Source organism: Cuculus canorus, chromosome 7, assembly GCF_017976375.1.
Source record: "Cuculus canorus isolate bCucCan1 chromosome 7, bCucCan1.pri, whole genome shotgun sequence".
NCBI lineage: Eukaryota > Metazoa > Chordata > Aves > Cuculiformes > Cuculidae > Cuculus > Cuculus canorus.
The window spans coordinates 254,846-273,918 of record NC_071407.1 but is presented as its reverse complement, the minus strand read 5'-3'; the positions used below and the strand labels follow the sequence as shown (position 1 = coordinate 273,918).

Below are 19,073 nucleotides of genomic sequence, written 5' to 3'. Positions count from 1 at the left end.
CGGCAGCCCCCCCGGCCGCCTCCGTCCCACGGGTTCAGCGAGCTCCTGGACACCCATGGCCCCCGGGTCCGGAAAGCCCCCGGCCACCTCCATCCCCCGGGTCCGGAAAGCCCCCGGCCACCTCCATCCCCCGGGTCCGGAGAGCCCCCGGCCACCTCTGTCCATCTGCTGGCGCGTCCGCTCCTCCCCTGGGCCAGCGGGGGGCCGGTGGGACGAGCCCCCTGCCTCAGCGGGACCCGGCGAGCAGGGACAGCTCCTGCATCCCTTCCCCGCGCCGAGCAGGCTCCGGGCTCGAAGCACTGCCTCTGCCAGCAGCTGCTGTTCCAGATATGGACCTACTGTGTGGTCCACCAGGAGAAATGAGCATCTTTTCAGTTTGGACCAGCTCGGAGACAGTCTGGTTCAGACTCAGGGCCGAGGGCTGGCCACGCTGAATTCCCCCGTGGCGTTCACACTATTCCCAGTTGACAGGCAGGGAAACTGAGGCACACCTGTGCTGGACGAAGATGTGCCCGCAGCGCAGCCCCCTGACCATCCCTCGAGTGGAAATGCCTGGGTGTCTGATCATGCCTGTAACTGGGACAGCGTAAGCAGGAGCAGGCCAAGCCTCTCCACCCACACCAGTCCCCTGACCATGGCTGCTCCTGGCCAGCTGGGCTCCTTCAAAACTTGCTGGTGATGTCTGTCTGTGTATCTCTATCTGCTCAGGGAGTGCTGCCCCCCTCCTTAGCCTTCCTGCAGTTTGTCCGTGCTGTGAAGCAGGTGGAGGTGCAGATGGAGGGGTACCCTTCAGCTGGAGGCACCCAGGGAAGGCAGCCCTGAGTGGGAATCAGCTGCTCCACCTGCTTTTATTCGTAAGAAGAAAGAGGTGCAGACCAAAGCCCTTCTCCTCTTTACCGGGGTCTCAGCCTCAGCAGGACTGGGCTGTCCATTTGCCATTGCAAAGGCATAAACCTCAAGATAAGGGGAGAGCAGGAAGATGAAAGGAAGATGTGCAGGGCAATGTGATTACAAGTAATTGTTAATTATGTCGTGGCAGCATCCAAGAGCTCATATAGTACTGGCCTCTGGTATGGGATGACACGTGGGTGTGGAAGAGAAGGGAGCCCTGTCCTGAGGAGTTCACACACTGAAGCTGCAGATGCATAAAACTTAGTTTTGGGGATGCATCTTGTGTGGAAATGAAGGTGGTGGTGAACTGGGAAACGCTGCTGTGTGTTAGTAAAGTATTGCTCATGTATTTAAAGTTCCTGGAGGTGCAAAAGGAGGAGAAGGAAGGGGAGAGGAGCAGTTGCAGCTGCTGGACAGCTTGCTTCGGAAGAGATCAAATAAAGAAAATGGATACGAAGTCTTAGTGCAGATCCTACTAATGTTTTTGAAACGGGGTTCTTTTTGTGACACAACATTGGTTTCAATCATAGGCATTGTCATATGGTCAAGAAGTGCGTGGCTGACTACTGTAGGAATGCTCGCAAGCTTTGGCAGCGCCAGAGGTTTTCTATGTTTGAAAGAAAAAGTCTAATCTGATAGAGGTGAGGCTACAAATACTTCTGTTTGAGGTGTTGTGTCTGCAGGAGCTGAGAAGGTAAATTCTAGCACTGAGATTAATTTGTGAGCTAGCAGACATCTTAAGTATCATCGGCTTAACACGCGCACGCATGCCGACCTACAAACATACATGCGCAAAGAAAGGCACACATGAAGCAGCACACGCCCACAGATTAGTTTTAGCAGTCTGTTTGAAGTTGGTCTGTTCCCCAGTTCAAGCATTAAAATTCAGGCCGAGTGCCATCTTTAAATTGCTTTGATGCTAGGTGGGTTTCAACCCTGACCTGTCCTGATGGCAAGTGATGGCTGTAACAAGCAGTGGATCGATATTCATAGCAGGTGTCCTGGACTGATAACACTGTCCAAGACAATGTTCACTATCGGAGAAGACAGCTGAGATATTGCACCATTAGTGATGTTGTTTTAAAGAACCTGATCCATTTCTGGGTCTATTTAACGAATTTCACAGTTTAGATACTATCTTTAAGGAGGAGTCGGGGGCTTTTCCAGAAACTGTGATGCCAATCAATGCTGCCCAGGCTCCTCTTCTTTTCTTAAAACAAAGCAGATGGTAATTCCACCACAGCTCCTTAAATATTCTGGGAGTTGTGGCACGCTGTCAAGAGTGTTGGCAATAGGAAAGTGATTGGACTTTATTGAAGGAGACAACATTATCTGTGAAGCTGGAACACAGCTGATGAAATCTCGTCCGTGGCTGAGCATGCAGGGACTGGGTTCAGCGCTGTGTGACGAGGCAGGGGTGTTGCCTCTGCTGTCGTGTGAAGTGCTGGGCATGTCTGAGGAGAGGCCATGGAGGCAGGGCACGTCCGAGCTGGTGAGGGACTCAGCAGGCTCCTGCAGGTGTATGGGTCTGCGCCTCGGTCCCGAGGCACCCAATCCTGCCCTGCTTCAGCTCCTGCAGGCCCAGGGCAAACCCATGGAGCAGAGTAGGAATCCACCAACAGCATCCCACTGCACCTCTGCTCCTGAGGGAAGCTGTGGGATGGGAGCACACCGAGCACATCACCATGCTGGGAAAGCCTGACCCAAGCCAAGGCCTGGGTGATGATGCAAGGGCATGGTGGAGCAGCAGTCCTTTATAGAATCGTTATACAATCATTTGGTTGAAAAAGACCTTTGAGATCATCATGTCCAGCCATCCCTGAACACTACTAAACCAGATCCCTGAGCACCTCATCTACCTGTCTTTTAAACCCCTCCAGGGATGGAGACTCCACCACCTCCCTGGGCAGCCTCTGCCGCTGCCTAACAGTCCTTTCTGTGAAGCAATTTTTCCTAATGTCCAATCTAAACGTCCCTGGCACAACTTGAGGCCATTTTATCTTGTCCTGTCGCCTGTCACTTGCAAGAAGAGACCAGCACCCACCTTGCTGCAACCTCCTTTCAGGGAACTGCGGAGAGCAATGAGGTCTCCACTCAGGGAGGTCTCCTGTCTTCTCGAGGATAAACAGCCCCAGGTCCCTCAGCCGCCCTTCATGACGCTGTTGGAATGGGTCTGGAGGAGGCCATGGAGATGATCCAAGGGCTGGAGTCCCTCTGCTAGAAGGGCAGGCTGGGAGAGTTGCAATTGTTCAGACTGGAGAAGAGAAGGTTGCGGGAAGGCCTTAGAGCAGCTTCTGGTACAGAAAGGGGTGACAGAAAGCTGGGCATGGAGGAGAAACGGTTTTAAGTTGGAAAGGAGAAGATTGGGATGAGATTTTAGGAAGAAATGTCTTGCTGTGAGGGCAGGGAGGCCCTGGCCCAGGTTGCCCCATCCTGGGGGAGCTCAAGGGCAGGCTGGATGGTGCTCGGAGCCCCTGATCCATGGGAGGGACTGGATGGGCGTTGGGGCTCCTTCCAACCCGCGCTGCCGGCGGGACAAACCACGGACAGCGAAGGGGCGCGTGGGCGGGGCGGAGGGCGTGGGGCTCGCAGTGCGGCTCCCGGCAGCGCGCGGGGCGGGGCGGGGCGGGGCGGCCATGGCCGGGTGGGCGCGCGCGGCGCGGGGGCTGCTGCTCGATGTGAGCGGCGTCCTGTACGACAGCGGCGGCGGCGGCGGGGGGGCGCCTATCGCGGGCTCGGCCGAGGCCGTGCGCAGGTGTGGGGCGGGGGCGGGCCGTGCTGCGGGGCGGTGCGGAGGTGGGAGGGGTGCGGAGGGCGTGCGGGGCCCCGTGCAAAGGTGGGGGTGTGCGGGGCGCGGGGGGGCTGCGCGGGGAGCTGCGGGCCGCGCAGAGGTGCGTGCGGGGGCTCAGCCGGCGGGGAGGAGCAGGAGCAGGAGCAGGAGGCCCTGAGACGCTGCCCCGGGCCCCCCGCACGTGTGGGTGCGAGCTGGCCGCAGCGTGGGCGGCGCCGGCGATTAAAGCACCGCCTGCCCCGGCTCCGCGCGGCTCCGAATGCCGCAGCTCTGCTGTCAGTTTGGCGGCGCCCCTGCAGAAAACCTGCAGCCCGGCATAACGGGGGGTCCGGCGCTGCCGTTCGTGATTGCCCAGCTCGCGAGCGACCCCAGAACAGTGCGTGGCGTGACACGGCACTCGGCGGTGCGCGCGGGTGCGGAGCACCCTGTCTTTCGGCAGGGTGGCGTGACCCGGATAGCACAGGCCAGGGCAAACAGTGCTGAGGGGCGGCCGAATTCATTCACTCGACTTAAGTAACTACCTAATTAACCAGGCTGACTCGCCTCGCGTGTCCTCCTTGACCTGGGGAGCAGGACAGGGCTGGGGGAGAGCAGCAGCCACGGGACCATCGTTGTTTGGAGCCAGTACTGACTCGCCCTGCCGGAGGGTCCTGGGCCCCCCGGGGGAGCCTTTGGGCTCTGCGAGGCATTTCAGTGACCCGCTGCAGAAAACCCCGCGCCCTTTCACGTGGCGAGTGCTGCTGAATGTTACCCCACTTGAAATGTTTTCAACATCAAAACACTGAACCTGTACAGAGTGTTGGCACCTGCTTGGTGAGTGCCGCTGAGGCTTCTGTCCTCCGGGGCCACCTGTGGTTTGGGGTGAGCGCTCTGTTGAGCAGGGAAATCTACTGGAAGAAATAGTGAAATCGCTAAAATGAATCATGTGGGGTGTAGTCAAGCACCTGCCTAAGTGTGTGCAGAACAGCCATGGAAAAAGTATAGCTGCAGGAGATACCAACGTACTGATAATAAGTCTGCTGCCTTTTTTTTTTTTTTTTTTTTTGGTTTGGTTTTTTTTGTTTGTTTGTTTTGTTTTAACTCTATCTTTGTTCATATTTCTTGAAAATATACCTTAGTGGGCAACATAGTGCCATCGAATGAACCTGCCGCTTTTGCTTACAGGGTAACATTCCAGCAGCATCCCAACGCAGTGTTTTGAAGCAAATCTAAGGGTTTGTGGAGGCTCTTGGCCCGTTTGTGGTGCTCATCTCGGCTGTGGTGCTGGGGCGGCTGACGCGGCTGCAGCTCTCCAAGGGAATCTGGTGAAATTAGACAGGGGAAAAGAAAAAGGAGGAAATGTCTTTTATAAAGACATTGTATGAAATTCCCATGGCAGTGGATTTTTCCATGGGATCACCTATGATTTCTGTTCCTGTTCCTCCATGTTTCTGTATGTGGTATTTCAGTGTGGTTTTCTGTAGCTCTGCTGCACGCTCAAATTCCAAGACAGCTCCCAAGAGAAAAAGTTTAGAGCAAAACTGAGGCGTTTCTTTCCCCTGGGTTTGCAGAGCAGACGGTTCTCTGCATAGGGGCAGTGTTGCCAGCACAGCCTTTGCTGGAATTAAACTTCCCTGGCTTTCCTTCTTGTCTCCCTCAAGTCCTCCTGGTAATTGAGGCCTGTGCCAGCCAGTCAAGCAGAGTCTGCTCTCTGGTCTCCCAGGAGGACACCATCTTACCACCCTCCTCCACACTTCTTGCCGACTGGCACTTTCTGCTGGGACCATCGCGTTTGTGCAGTGCATCGCAGCCCAGACACGAATTGTGGTGAGGCATCCAGGGCATGGCCAAACCAGACATAAATAACAACAGCTACATAATTACTGTCAGAGGGCAGATCGTTCATTTAAAAAACCAGGACGTAGTCAATAATGCCTGCCTCGCAGTTTGCCGGTTGCATTTGACGTGTTGGGTTTTCTCTCTCAGGTTTCTAAGCTTTGTGTTTAATCACTTCTGTCACTGCATTTGCTGGAACCTCCCACATGGAGGCAATGCAAACCACACTTTAATATATGGCAGCATGAGAAATGTGCCAGTGAAACAACAGTAAAACTCTGGCCTTGAGCTAGATGTGAGATATTGCAGGCTTCTACCTGAAATGCTGGAGATGTCTGTTGAGGCTCCTCTGCAGCTCCATGCTCGAGGCGTTGTTTCTTAGGGAGTGTGGCTGGGAACATGGGTATTTTTTTGCATGTGGGTACTGAGGCGGCTCCATGTGAGCCAGCAGAGAAGCGATGGTTGTAGCTGTGGAGACCGGGGGACAAGACAAGTATGTACAGAAATGTGCCAGGAAGGAGAAGAAAACCAGAACGCTTTTTTCTGGTCATTCAATGTAAAGCAAGTGAAGAATAATCATTTGCCATGGGTAAAGTCAAAGTAGCCTTATTTAATCTGCCCTGTTAGGCTGGTAATTATTGTAGCTCGCGCCATTTAAGATCTTTATTGACTCATTATCCTATTGCCAGTTGGTCATTATTATTTGTGGCTCCATCATAACACAGCTCGGTGTTTCAAGCAGATGGATTAAAGCTAAAAGCAGCTCTTTTTTTAATTAATTCATTTTTTATATCAATTAAAAAAATATATAGCTAGGAACTTTATAATTGATTCAGATTGGTATGATCTTTTGCTAAAAGAGATGTCTAAAATCTTTTAGTGCATATGGATGTCCAACAGGAGCATTAAATACTGTCTTGGTAATTCACACTACAGAGATGAACTCTTTAGATTGTCTTGCTACACACCATTATAGCAATTAACTTTGTGTAACGGTGCATAGTACACACCAATAACAAACACTCTCATTTGCTCTTGGTTCATATGGCTGAAGCCATTTTGATTTCCACTAAAAACTACTTTTTATGCATTATTTTTCTTGTTTTGAGTCCGAATTCTGCTAAGCAGTTATTTCAGTTGATATTTGAAAGCGTGGCGATGTGGTTTTCTTCCAGCAGAATGTGGGCCCATTTTATACTTGTGATGGCTTGCAGGGGGTGGTTCTCTCTCATTTGTTTTTTGTCTAGCGCTATGGCCAGATGGTGAGAAAAATGTCCAGAGAAGCTGATGGACACCAGAATATCCTGACTGGGATGGCATTCAGTGACAACACTTCCCTGTGCCATAGAGACCCTCGTGAGGAAAGTGTCAGTAGTCGCTGTCCAAGCTGGTGTAACTTGTGATAAAAAAAACCCGAGTGTTTCCCACTGGAATGCTTTATTTATTGCTAACCTACCTGCATCTCTGATCAATTTTACTGTGAAATATCTTAACGTTTAGCATGCACTAAAAGTGAACTGGTGAATCTAAAGGCCAAAAGATGAATCTCAGCAGTATTTGTTGTACAGAGCAGACCTCCTCCCATGTTCGGAGTACGATAAGGTGAATCTGAATCCTTATTCTTACCAGTCTGGACTATGGCAGACAGGCACCTATGTGCCTAAGGGCATTGGCACCCTCTGCTTTCACTCTGAAGCCAGCTTGCCACAAGTGTCATTAAATCCATCAGGGACTGTTACTGTTAGCTTTTAGGTGAGGATATTGGAGTGGTGGATGACTAGAAACCCAAAAGCAGCTTGATAATTTTGCCTTTTAAATCTTTTAAACCTGTAACAGTTCAGGATTGTTTAGTTTACTGTGGTGTGTGGTGGGTTTTGTTGTTTTAATAAAATCCTTACTACAGAGTTAAATAGAACAACATCTCTTCCGAGTCTGTGCAGTTAACTGGCAGACACTGTGGAGCAGATCGGAAAGCCCAGGAACAAGATCAGAAAGCCCATCCCTGACTTAAAGGCTTCTTCTGAGCCAGCCTTAACAGTGCCTCTCTACGCACTATTTTTTGTCTTAATTGATTTACACAGCATTGACAACAGGTGAGATATTCTTTTTTTATTCTTTCAAATAGCAGAAAGCTGGTCTCTTACAAGACAGAAGGTGGTTAAACATCTATCAAGATGCTCACCCTGTGCTCTGCTATTTGCATTTACAGCCTGCCCTGATAGCGTGTCCATTAGCATATCCATATGAAAAGCACACAGTGGCTGGACGTTTACAAACATCCTGTTGTTTGGCCAGAATAGTGCATCTGTTAGCACACTTTTTACAGAGTCTTTTAAAAGAGCAGCGGAAATCTGGGGAGTGAGGAGGCTGCAGAGCAGCTGGACAGTCGTGTTAAAGTCGAATACCCAGAGAGTTGAACAAGGCAAAGATTATGTAGAGAACAAGCGGAACTGGAACTGTAAAGCAATTCAGCATGTGGGGGTTCAAGGTGGGACAGTTGTGAGCTTACAAAGAGCCATCTGAGAGTGTGTGCACGACTAAGGAGTAGAAACCTTTGTTGTCACAGAGATACCCGAAGCTGGCTTAGCACAGTCTGCAGTCTGTACAGATGTTCAGTGTTTCAGGTTTGCTATGCCTTCAGGTCATGCAATAGCAAAGGAGTTGTTCCACCTAGAAAGAGACTTTCAAATAAGCTATACAAACTCTTGTGTACGTATCCTTTCATTTGTCTGTGCACCTAACTCCTTCTGCACTTCTATCCATGGATCCAAAGAAAGGGAGGTTTCACTGGCCCATTCTGAAGCAGCAGAGGCACAAAAAAGTGAAAGCAGTTCTGCGTTGTCATGTAGCTGTTCAGTGACAGAGCCAGGAAGAGTCAGGAACTGATCCTCAGTTTCACAGCTCCAATCTAGCCTGTAACATTAGCTGTGGCCTCAGTTTTCTGAGAGCAGTGGACCTTCCTAACCCATATTTGCTTTCCTAATCCTCAATGTTCATTATTGTCATAGAAAGATCGTTGTTCCTGAAGCTGTGGGTGCTGTCTACAAGAATCGCATGAGTAAGTGCTTACACTTGCTTGTGAATTCAAACACCATTAACCTTCAGTGGCTTGATCCGCTTGCTGTCCATCGGCATGATGGTGCGGCAGTACAGATATTTACCGACAAGAAGTAACAGCAGATACTACAGTGATAGCTGACAGCACTTGTTCCTCCACTACCGTGTGTGAATACCGGTTAATGCCTGAAGTGGATGAGCAGCCCTCCGCTTTGCTCTGTGCTTTAGAGCTCAAGACTTCTCTCAGTTTACTACTGGGGTAGTAGGAATTTTTTTTTTCTTGTCTTTTGTGTTTGGTCAACTCATCCTGGAATCTTCAAATCAAGCCTGATTGCTTGGTAGTATTTGCCATTCAGATTCCTGCGTCTTTGCAGTAGTATTGTGCTGAAAGTAGTTGTCATTTGCTTCCAGATTAAAATCCTGCTAGGTTTGTTGGAATACAGCTTGGTCTTTGAGCTATTGCAGTGAAATGGTATGGTACTTCCTAAAGCAGTTAAGCAGAGCACGTGCAAGTGAGTTCTTTCTCTGTAAAATAGGCTAAATGAAAACCTTCTGGCAATTTTCTTCCTTTTCTGAGAAACATAATTCATTAAATTACAAACCAGTGTGGTTTGTATACAAAGTAAGAGTTCGACAGTGACAAAAATTACTCCATTAAAATTCTAGTCAAAACCATTTAGTAGTAGCTTTGAAGGTTAAAAACCCCACAACTGCTTAGCACAGAACAAGAGCTATTGGACTGTGGTTCATATACTGTCCTTAAAATTTTTTGCTGAAGGGGAGTGCCATGTATTCCAGACCTGTTCATAGCTCATTGTGTCCCCAGAGTTCACATTTTTTTCTTGACAGCTCTAAGTGGAGAGTTACCAAGTGTTTAAAGTCCAGCAGAGTTTACTTTGGTGGCAAAACACACCCCTGTGTTTGAACCACACTGTTGTCTTGCTGCGGCGTAACAATCCACCACAGGTGAGAAGCCCCAGTTCAGTTCCTACAGTGGGGTTAGAGGGACTGTTAGGTGTAACACTTCAAGCTCATTTGATAATCAGCAGCAGTTAAATGCATGTCTTTACTGAACATAATGGACCAGAAGGACTTTCCTTATATTCTGCTTGTTCTGTCCTTTCTGCAGATTCACTTCAAAAGCATGTGCTGTGTTTATTAAATACTTCATTCTAGATTTCACTCTTGTGGTATATTGTTGTCTAGAAATCTGCAGACAAATCTGTTGTCTGTACTTCTGTTCGGGCAGGTGGAATATGACTTTGTGTATCATGTGATTTGTTCATTATTTCAGGTATTCAGCTGTATTTGTGTGTCAGAGAAAGGCAGCCTTTGTAGGGAATTCAGGGCAAGACTTTGTTTTGATGTATGACTTCCAGTATTCTTTCTACCTCTGGAAAATTCAAGAATGATTGAAATACCTAAATAAAGGCATATGGTAGATTTTTTAAGTTTACTTTGAACTACTGTTTAGTGATTTCTTTCAGCTTTTGCTGTCAAACAGTGTTAAAGCAGTGTTTCCAGAGTCTTTACTTTTATTACAGTGCCCTTTCTTATTTCACACTGCCCACCCTTAAATAATATTGGCCCCTTTTCTTGTGGCTCCTTCACATGTGCCTATTAATTTGCCTCATTCCTGTTCAAAGGTAATGTCCTCCTATTTTTTTAATCCTTTTTCACTCTTCCTTTGGCTTGTCTCCAAATTATTCCACTTCTATATGGAGGAAGAGGTGAGCCACATGAGTCTGGAGAGGAAATTGTGCTCACGAGATAGCACATGTAGGGATGAGTTTCAGATACAGGAATGCAAGGGGAGTGGGGGCCAAGAAGTGCAGTACGTAAGGATTTGCCAGGCCAGCCTTGGTATATGAAGCAGAAATATCAGAAACTGGAAATCAGGAGTTTTATTGAGCTTGGCTGTGCTCAGAGCCAGTGACAGGCTGAAGGGGAGTGAAACAACAGATCAGGGGGCAGGAGTAGCATCAGGGATGTGACTGCAAGATTAAGCAGATTGGACACGCTGTGAAGATGGCAGAAATCAGGGGAATGGAAAAGGTTTGGACACTGGGACAGAGAAGGAACAACTAGAAAGCAAGCCAAGGTCCTGAGTCACAGGCAGGCTAAATAAGTGGTATAAATTTCTGCTCTTCCCTACTCTTTCTTCTGTATAGATCTTGAAACTAAGCAAGTCAATTCTACTTCTGATCACTATGCTCAGTTTCATCTCCTCTGGAGAGGAGATGTTTTACCTGTAGCCCCAGCACTCTTGGCCATTGCGGAGGGCGGTAAGCCAAGGTCCTCCCCCAGGTGCGAGGGTTGAGTTCCTGCACCAGCCCTGGCTTTGCTTTGTTGTCTGGCCACAGGTAGATAACTCTCTGGTACTGCGGTTTCCTGGTGTTTCAGAGATGGCGTTGGAGTGCTGACAAGCTTACACTGAAGCACACTGGTATTCAATCCACTGATGCAAAAGAGTCATAACAGCATCAGTGCTCAGCACGCTTTCTGTCTTTTAAATTGGAAAAAAACCCAAAACCAAAACCAAACCACTCTGAAAAACCAAAAAGCATGATAAAAAGCCAGCTCTGGGAAATCTCATAACTGGCGCTCTTCCAAACTCCTTTGAAGTTGCCTGTTGGAGAGTTGCCAGGCTCAGGCTTGTTGCCTCCTCCAGGGCTTTGCTTCTGCCCCCTTACCCCTCTGCATGGGACTTGCTGACTGCAGGCAGGGCTCTCCTGTTCTCGTGTTAAGAAGGACCCTTCACTGCAAAAAGAGAGGAGTAGAGATGGAAATTGTGAAGTTTAGCATTAGCTGCTTCTGCCATGTGCAGGACAGTGTGAATTTAAGGAATGATAGCTTCCAGCCTAGATTCCGGGCTGTTTCTCTTCCTGTCAGTGACGCAACCTGTACATAATCTGAAAGAACAGCTTTTTTGGTTTTATATGCCCAAAGGCTGCCTGTGGAAGTTGGCAAGGACAGTTGGTGAAGTCTACACAAGGTCAGTCAGGATGTCTAATATTGTCCTAACGCTTACCTGTTATGGAAACAATAATGAGAGTTTTTTCATTATTTTCGGGTGAGTGAGCTTGGCAGATGCTGACAGCCAGCAGATGTGTAAAGTTCGAGGTGGATTTGTAAGGGACCGGCTCATCTGACGCACAGTAATTGCATTGTGGGACATTGTCACTCAGCGTCGTGTCCTGCTCCGTCCGAATGAGGTAAAGGTCAGTTCAAAGAGCGGGAGAGGCCGCTCGAGGCTCAAGTTAAAAACCTCGTTTCCGTCTCTGCCCTGTCTGTGCACTCAGGTCGTGCCTCAGTTCAAGGTACAGGGATTGGCAACCAAGCAGTGTTTTAGACTGGAGGTGGGCTTAAGTCCCTCTCTGGTCAGGCTGAGAAAGGCTCACCCACCTGCTGGGGTGTTAGCCCGCTGCTTGTCTGTCTGCTTAAGTGCGGTGCCTGGAAGTGTCTTCTGTGGCTAGTTCCTTTGCGTCAACGCCGTGTGCCGTGGCCGGCTCCCCGGGCAGGCAGTGCTGGCTCTGCAGCACAGCCAGAGCAGGCAGTCGGACCTTTCTTCTGCCTCCTGCCACCCTGCGTGCTCAGCTGTCCCCCTCTGAGAGGGGTCCAGCAAGTTTCTTTGGCCACAGAGATACTTTAGCCAAGTTTGCCACTTGCGACGCCCTGAACAGTCAGAAGTGTTGCTCTCCCCTCATCCCTAGCTTGCTTGCACACAGGTGAAGTTCAGGTTCCCCATGCTCCTACTCACAGGCATTAAGAGTGGTGTGAGCAGTCATTGCTGGAAACAGAGTGGATTTGTCTGATGGTGATGCCTGCTGAGTGCCCCAGTCAGGAAGCGAAAAGGCTTGGGATGTCTGCAGCTGCCTGGGCCATGCCAGTGTGGAGCACAGTGCTGCGTGTCTGAGTGCCCAGCTTGCGCTCTGGTCAGGATTAATTTCTGGCTTTTCTGGGAGTCTGAGTGGGATCTTTATCGTGGCTGCGATGCATGGAAGTCAGCTGGAGCCTTGATTGACTTAGGTTGTCCTGAGTGTGCCTGCCCTCTGTAGTGTCGGTGCTGATAAATCTGTAACACGCTGGGGATCTTGATAAACTGCGTGTTGTGTATTTCATCTGCTGTTGTCTTCTTCTTCTGCACTTGCAGGTCCCTATCCATTGCTCTTTATCTTATCGGGCATCACGTTACAAACTGTCTTATTCTTCTCCTATACATCCCCCACACTTGCTGGCACTGGAAATGGCAGGAACTCGCTCTGCACTTGCTTCTTGAAGTGTGAGCACTGGTCTGCTTGTGTTTCCTGTTGAGCTGGCCAGTTTAGCAGCAGTGTGCCCAGTGTGGTGTTGGCCTCGCTGTGCAAAGAATCTCACCTCTGTGAGACAGAGACCTTCAGGCCGTCCTCTTTAGTTCCTCCTTGTGTCAAACCTTACCAGTAAAACTGAAGTTTTGCTGTAAACATGATTGAAGCCAGTATTCCCACTATGTAGAGTTGTTGTTAAAAGTTCTCACAAATTATTTAAGCTCTAAGTTGGTAGTTGTTTATCGATGCGTGCTGCCCATGCTGAGCACCGGGGGATGGATCCATCCTAGTGTGTGTATAACCACGCTTGTTCCAGTGAGTGTGACTGTGTCCTGCAAGGGTCTGGTGGAGAGCTAACAGAGGATGGGTTTAGAGAGGTACACCATGAAGGGAAAGGTGGCTGTTCATTGAAAAGATGTTGTCATAGAAATAAGCCTTCTGTGGAATAGCGAATGGTTTTTCTGTTGTTTAGTGTTCCAGGATATTTCTGAGAGCCCTTTTCATGTTTCACCAGAGGACTCCCATTTTCTGACCAGCTTGTCCTAACTCCTTGTAGACCTCATCTGATCCTAACCATTTACTGAGCATGTTCATTGAGGTGATAATTGCTGCTGGCCATGACGGCATGAAGCAGTCCAAGATGTGTCCAGAGTACTCACTCCTGCTTTGGTCAGGCTTTTCAGAGCTGTGACTCTGGTTTTCAGTTAAAATCTGGGAAGGAAGCTGGGTTTGCAGTGTAGGAGAACTGGGTCCTTGCTTTCACGAAGCTGGCCATGAGGGTGCTTGGCTGTGCAAACCAGTGGTCAATGTTGTTCCTGGTTTCATTTGTCTGGCCTTTGGTAGGAGGAAGAATAGATTCGTATTCAACAAATGTCTGCTTCCAGGCAGTTGTGAGTCACATAACTTCTTTCCTAGGAGAGTGCAGATCAGCTTTGTGTTTTTAACCATGGCACGCTGTTAAAGTTTGTTGTGTATCCAGATGACACTGCTTTCTTTTTAACTACAGCTGAAACCGTGTTTCGAATAACAGATGTGGAGTGCTGTCATCCCACTGTCGCACCAATTGCTCATTGTTCTGAGAAGGTCACATCATAATTCATTAACAATAATTATTCCCTGGGTACACCCTGCACTTCTTCACTCATTTGCTTCATTAACTTGTGAGTGAATCTCACATTCACTGCTCCAATCAATGAAGATACATTTATAATGTACAAGAGGATGCTATTAGTTACAATATATTAACTGCCTAATTTAAAATAGAAAAGCTATCTTTATGAAGGGCAATTAACCACTAAGTGTAATTGATAATTCACATACCTATGATTAGGAAAGACAAATAATAAGAAAGAAATTAATCACCTGTGTTATTGAAGAAGACACAAGTGTGCAGTTTTAACGAGTGGAAGGGGCTCTTTGGGTCAGGAGTGGATTTCTAAGAATCTTTTGGTGGAAAGTTCATCATCGGATGCGTTACCTCAAGGTGGTTTCAGTGTTTCCACCGAACAGTTGGGATCATCTGCCCTAGAAAAAGAACCCACCATGTTTTGTTGTCTTGAGGGTCAGTGCTGGGGCTTTCCTAATAGGAAAATCCCTTTTCATCTTAACACAGAAAGTGTAATAGTATTTTAGTAAGAATTTATAGACCTAGCCCCAAACTTACGTAGGTACCTAAACTTGTATTAGCTTTGCTCCTCAAAGATAATTATGTACAAATTCACACTGACAGAAATCAGGCATTTTAAATGTATTTGAGGAGCTGAGTGACAGTCTTTTTGGCCAATATTTATTAAAAAATTGTGATACATTTTCCGTGGCTACTTTGAAACACATTGCTTCTCCAAATAGCTGACAGCTCCCCTGTGGAGAAGAGGCCTTTTTGCGATGTCCCCTGTAGGTCACTCCAGCTTGGGCTAGGACATAAAACTGCTCAGAGGCAGAGGGCTTGTGTGAGATGGCAGAGCACCGATCCACAGGAACCATGTCCTTGGCTTCAGGCACCTGAAGCCATGTTCTCTTCCCTTGGGGAGCCATTTACCTGGAAATATGTGTTGATGAATCCCTCGAAGTCCCATATTTTTCAGGATTACTCACCAAGTAACAACGCAGGTGTTTTGTGAGAGTTTAGGTGATAAAGGTAACTGAAGCCACCCCAGCGTTGATACAAGCATCATTGCAGCTAGCTGGTTTCTTCCCTGGAGCCTGCAGGAGTGCAGAGCCTTGCTGTTACCTCCAGCAGATCATGCCAGCAGGGGATCAGTCAGTGGGAAGGAGAAAATCCAAGTTAAAACACTAATAAGCAGTGGCATCACACCAGCTGCTGTGCTCATGGCTGTGTAGTGCCCTCAGGTTACAGGTGTCTACATCCATGGACTGGTTTCAAGAAAAATAACCGAATTGTGGTTTTGTTTTTTTTACGTGTGGAGGGAGTGTGCGCCTGACAGACTGTGGGATGGTGGGCGTCACCTGTGTTGCTGCGTTCAGCTTAACTCTCTGCTCCAGCAGGGCAGTTACCTGCTGTGGCAGGGCCTCTGCATGTGAAAGCTGCAGCTGTGCTGCCCAGAGTCAATATTCTAGGTGTGTCTGCATCACATTGAGGGATTCTGCTCCCATTCTGGAATATTATCTTTGCATTTTTCTTGTAATTACGCAAGTTTAGGTGTGAGACAGCAAAACTGATACTCTTAGCTCATTTTCTATGTCTGGTTAAGCCCTCTGCTGCTTTTACTCAACAGGATCAAAGCGTCCGGTCTGAAGCTTCGGTTCTGCACTAACGAAACCCAGGCGACCCGGGAGAACTTCGTGAAGAAACTCCAGGGCTTGGGCTTTGACATCTCTGTGGACGAAGTCACTGCCCCAGCACCAGCAGCCTGCCGCATTCTGAAGGAGCGTGGCCTGAGGCCACACTTGCTCGTGCACGACGGTGGGGCAATGCTGCAGTAGATGCTGGGATGTGTAAGGGGAGAGCCCAGAGAGACAGCAGCCCTTTGTGACAGAGCAGTGAATTCCTATAGCCATGCAGGGAGGAGCTCTCAGCTGTTGTTTTCCTACAGGGAAAAGACTTTTCCGTATTCATGAGACTGTGGAATAAACCTTAGTGTTGTGGTCTGAGCGAGATCTCCATTATGGCAGTGGTACGGTGAAGGCACAGAGTTGTGCAAGTGCATGGAGGAGCCTGCTGCTTGACCACAGAGACTAGGAGATCACTGAGGTCCTGTGCAGGACATGGCTTTGTCTTTGTTATTATGGCAGAGGTTTTAAGTTTAAAGCGTTTTCCATTGTAGAACTTGGATATGGAGAAAGGGAGTGGATCCTGTCCTCGCTGTTATTCATTTTCATTCAGCTACCCAAGAGTTTGCCTCAGCTCCCGGTGCTTGGGTGTAACGAGCAGCTGAGAAGTGGGTAGGGGGAGCTCAGGCAAGGGTGGGAAATGGTTTATTTTGTTTCTTGTTGTAGGACAGATGAACAGCAGGATCCAGTCAGAAAGGCAAGGGTGGGAAATCTTGTTGTAGGACAGATGAACAGCAGGATCCAGTCAGAATAGAGGGGCCTGAACAACACTTGATTCAGACTTCAATATGTTGTGCCATGAATGAAGGGAAACACAGATTAGGGGGAAAACCATCAGTTCCAATGGGATCTGAAGTGGTAAGGGATTTGTGGATTTTTTTCCTCTTCCTCCTGCAGATCTTGTCCCTGAATTTGCTGAAATTGATAAAGCAAATCCAAACTGTGTGGTTATTGGAGATGCAGCAGAGAACTTCACCTATGCAAACCTTAATGAAGCTTTCCGACTTCTGATTGGCATGGAGAAGCCTGTTTTGATCTCGCTTGGAAGAGGGTGAGTTGAGTTCTGTTTCTTCCTCAAGTCTCTACGTATTTTTCATGTTCCTGTGTCTTTGTGTGTATTGGAAGCCAGGTATCAGTGTGGGCATTCGCAGTACCAACTTGTGAGCAGTTACTCTGCGTGTCTGGAGTGTGAGACTGATCTGCTCAGCTGCCTGTCAGTGGGTGGGTAACTCATTGTCCTCAGTGGGTGATTCAGTCACCTGATTTGGCCCCCTGCCCCAAGTTACATACTTGCAATCTTTTCCCAGGCATAAGGGAAAAATTACACTGAAATGGGTCACTGAAAGAAAACAGTGTGGTTGTTCCCAATGAGCCCGTGCAGGATTGCACAGGGGTGCTGGAAGTCACCAAACTTGCTGCGTTGAATCCTCCAGTTGACTCTGAAAATACTTATCACTGATGGGTCTCTATGCTTTTGCAGCACTGGGTGAGGAGGCATCGCTCCCATTTCAGCTGTTGGTGACGTTTTTTTCTGTAGACGGTGCAGAGTGATCAGCTGTGTGAATGTGTTCCATCAACTGCTAGAGGGTGAGAGATAGAGCAGCTCTGATGAAGAGGAATTGCACCAGCTTCTAGGGAACCTGGGGATACCCTGCTGCATCAGCACAGCAAATGCCAGCCTTCAGCCCTTCAAAGTCAGCATTCAAGAGTGAGCTAGACCTTGATGAATCAATCTGCATGTTGCAGGAGGCGGTGGGAGGGTTAAGTAGATGTAGTTTTGTACGCCACAGGGAAAAGGACTTTTGTTGCTTCAAGAACAAGCCTGAGAGCCTCTTAAAAACATGTAGAAATCATGGAGAGTTTGGATTTTGATGTCTGCAACCCCAAAGTGAATGAGTATTGCAAGAGGCCAGTAAACCCTCACAGGAAAACATTTCTTCCTAAGATCTAATCTAAATCTCCCCTCTGTCAGTTTAAAGCCATTCCACCTTGTCCTGTTGCTGTGTGTCCTTGTAAAAAGTCCCTCTCCAGCTTTCCTGTAGTTGCTAATACAGAAATCCTGTCATTTTATGAAAGTAGCTGTAATGCACAAACTCCAGTTGAACTGTTCTGGGAATGAGATTTGAAGTTCTGCTGGCTGTAAGCAAAGTGTGGTGGCCGAGGAGACCTCAGGGGAGCGGCCAAAGATAGACTGCAAAATGTTTGGGCTGGTGTGTGTGACCAAAACTGCAAAAGCACATGTGCTTTTGAAATGTGAGATCACTTGTTTCAATAGTTTGAATATCAAAAGCCATTTTTAATTATTCTCTGAACGTTAAAGGTAAATTTTGACCACCTGCATCCACATGCAGGAAAAATCCAGTCAGGGCGTTGGAATGTTTTCCTAAAATCAGTTCAATTAGATGTATTATGAGCTTTTAAACAGGAGGTAATGACAGATCCCAACAGCCGTGGAGGAGTTATCCTCATAGAAGGAGTTATTCTGTTGTGTGGTGTAGGGGCTTAACAAAGACTGTATGTGTTTAGCATGAGGAGGCTGTGGTGACAACTTTGTTCAGTGGTTCAATAGACTGTAACAGGCATGAAAACCCTTCTTAGTCTGTGGGTTATGATCCAGCTGGGTAGAACTTACCAGCGGGAAGGAGCAGTTAGGGCAACACAATGGATTTACCAGACACTCATGCTCTGATCCTAAAACACGGGTAAAAATTCCTTACTGTTCCTCAGTTAAAAGGACAAGGAGAAGACACTGAGCCAATACCCGCATGGCTAATATACGTTAAATGAGCCAGATTTGTGCTGTGTAATGCTGTGGTTCAAAATGAAATAGAGGCTAAACCTTTGTTTAAGATGTGCAGCATCATCAGTGCAAATGTGTCTTTGTACCCTGTGCATGTAAAAGTTTGTGTTTTTTTAAATTTGGTCACTCGTGGATGTAGGCAGCTGTAAAACAGACCCACTGATATTTTTCTGAAATGTTATTTTTCATTTAAAAATGGAGGGGTTTGAACATTCTGAGCTCGGTTTTTACCATGAGGTTATTGTTTTAAATGTTTTACTGGTTAGGTAATGTAAATGTGAGTTCTGCATAAGTTACGCTGGTAGGTAGGTTCTCTGACTCAAAGCAGGGAGATGATAAACTGGATGGATTATTCAGCTAACTAAAGAAGCCTCATTGATGTAAAGGGATGGGTACAAAACCCAGCCACAAGCCAGCTTTGTTTCTAGCGTGCAGAATCAATGTAATTGAGTGGACCTTAACACAGTGTCTGCCTGGGGCAAGTAGGTTGATGTTGGTTGAAGTTTCAGTTCATTCCATAGAAAAGGAAAGTGTTGGAGTCGCTGAAGCAGAATGTCCTCCTCCTGAAAATGGAGTGATTTACATTTAGCATCTGTTTTGGGCTGAGAGTGGGAATTGGCTT

At 47.9% G+C, this 19,073-nt stretch overlaps 1 protein-coding gene across 5 annotated transcripts in view; it reads left to right on the top strand.

The window, feature by feature from the left end:
- The first annotated feature begins 3,516 nt into the window (after window positions 1-3,516).
- Window positions 3,517-19,073, top strand: part of LHPP (phospholysine phosphohistidine inorganic pyrophosphate phosphatase) — a 78,825-nt gene continuing 63,268 nt past the window's right edge. For all 5 annotated transcript variants that reach the window (XM_054071021.1, XM_054071020.1, XM_054071017.1 and 2 more), the window contains exons 1-3: window positions 3,517-3,646; window positions 15,597-15,784; window positions 16,549-16,702. In XM_054071021.1, coding sequence (XP_053926996.1) covers window positions 3,528-3,646; window positions 15,597-15,784; window positions 16,549-16,702 — 461 coding nt within the window. In that variant the 5' untranslated portion in view covers window positions 3,517-3,527. The remainder of the gene's footprint in view (window positions 3,647-15,596; window positions 15,785-16,548; window positions 16,703-19,073) is intronic.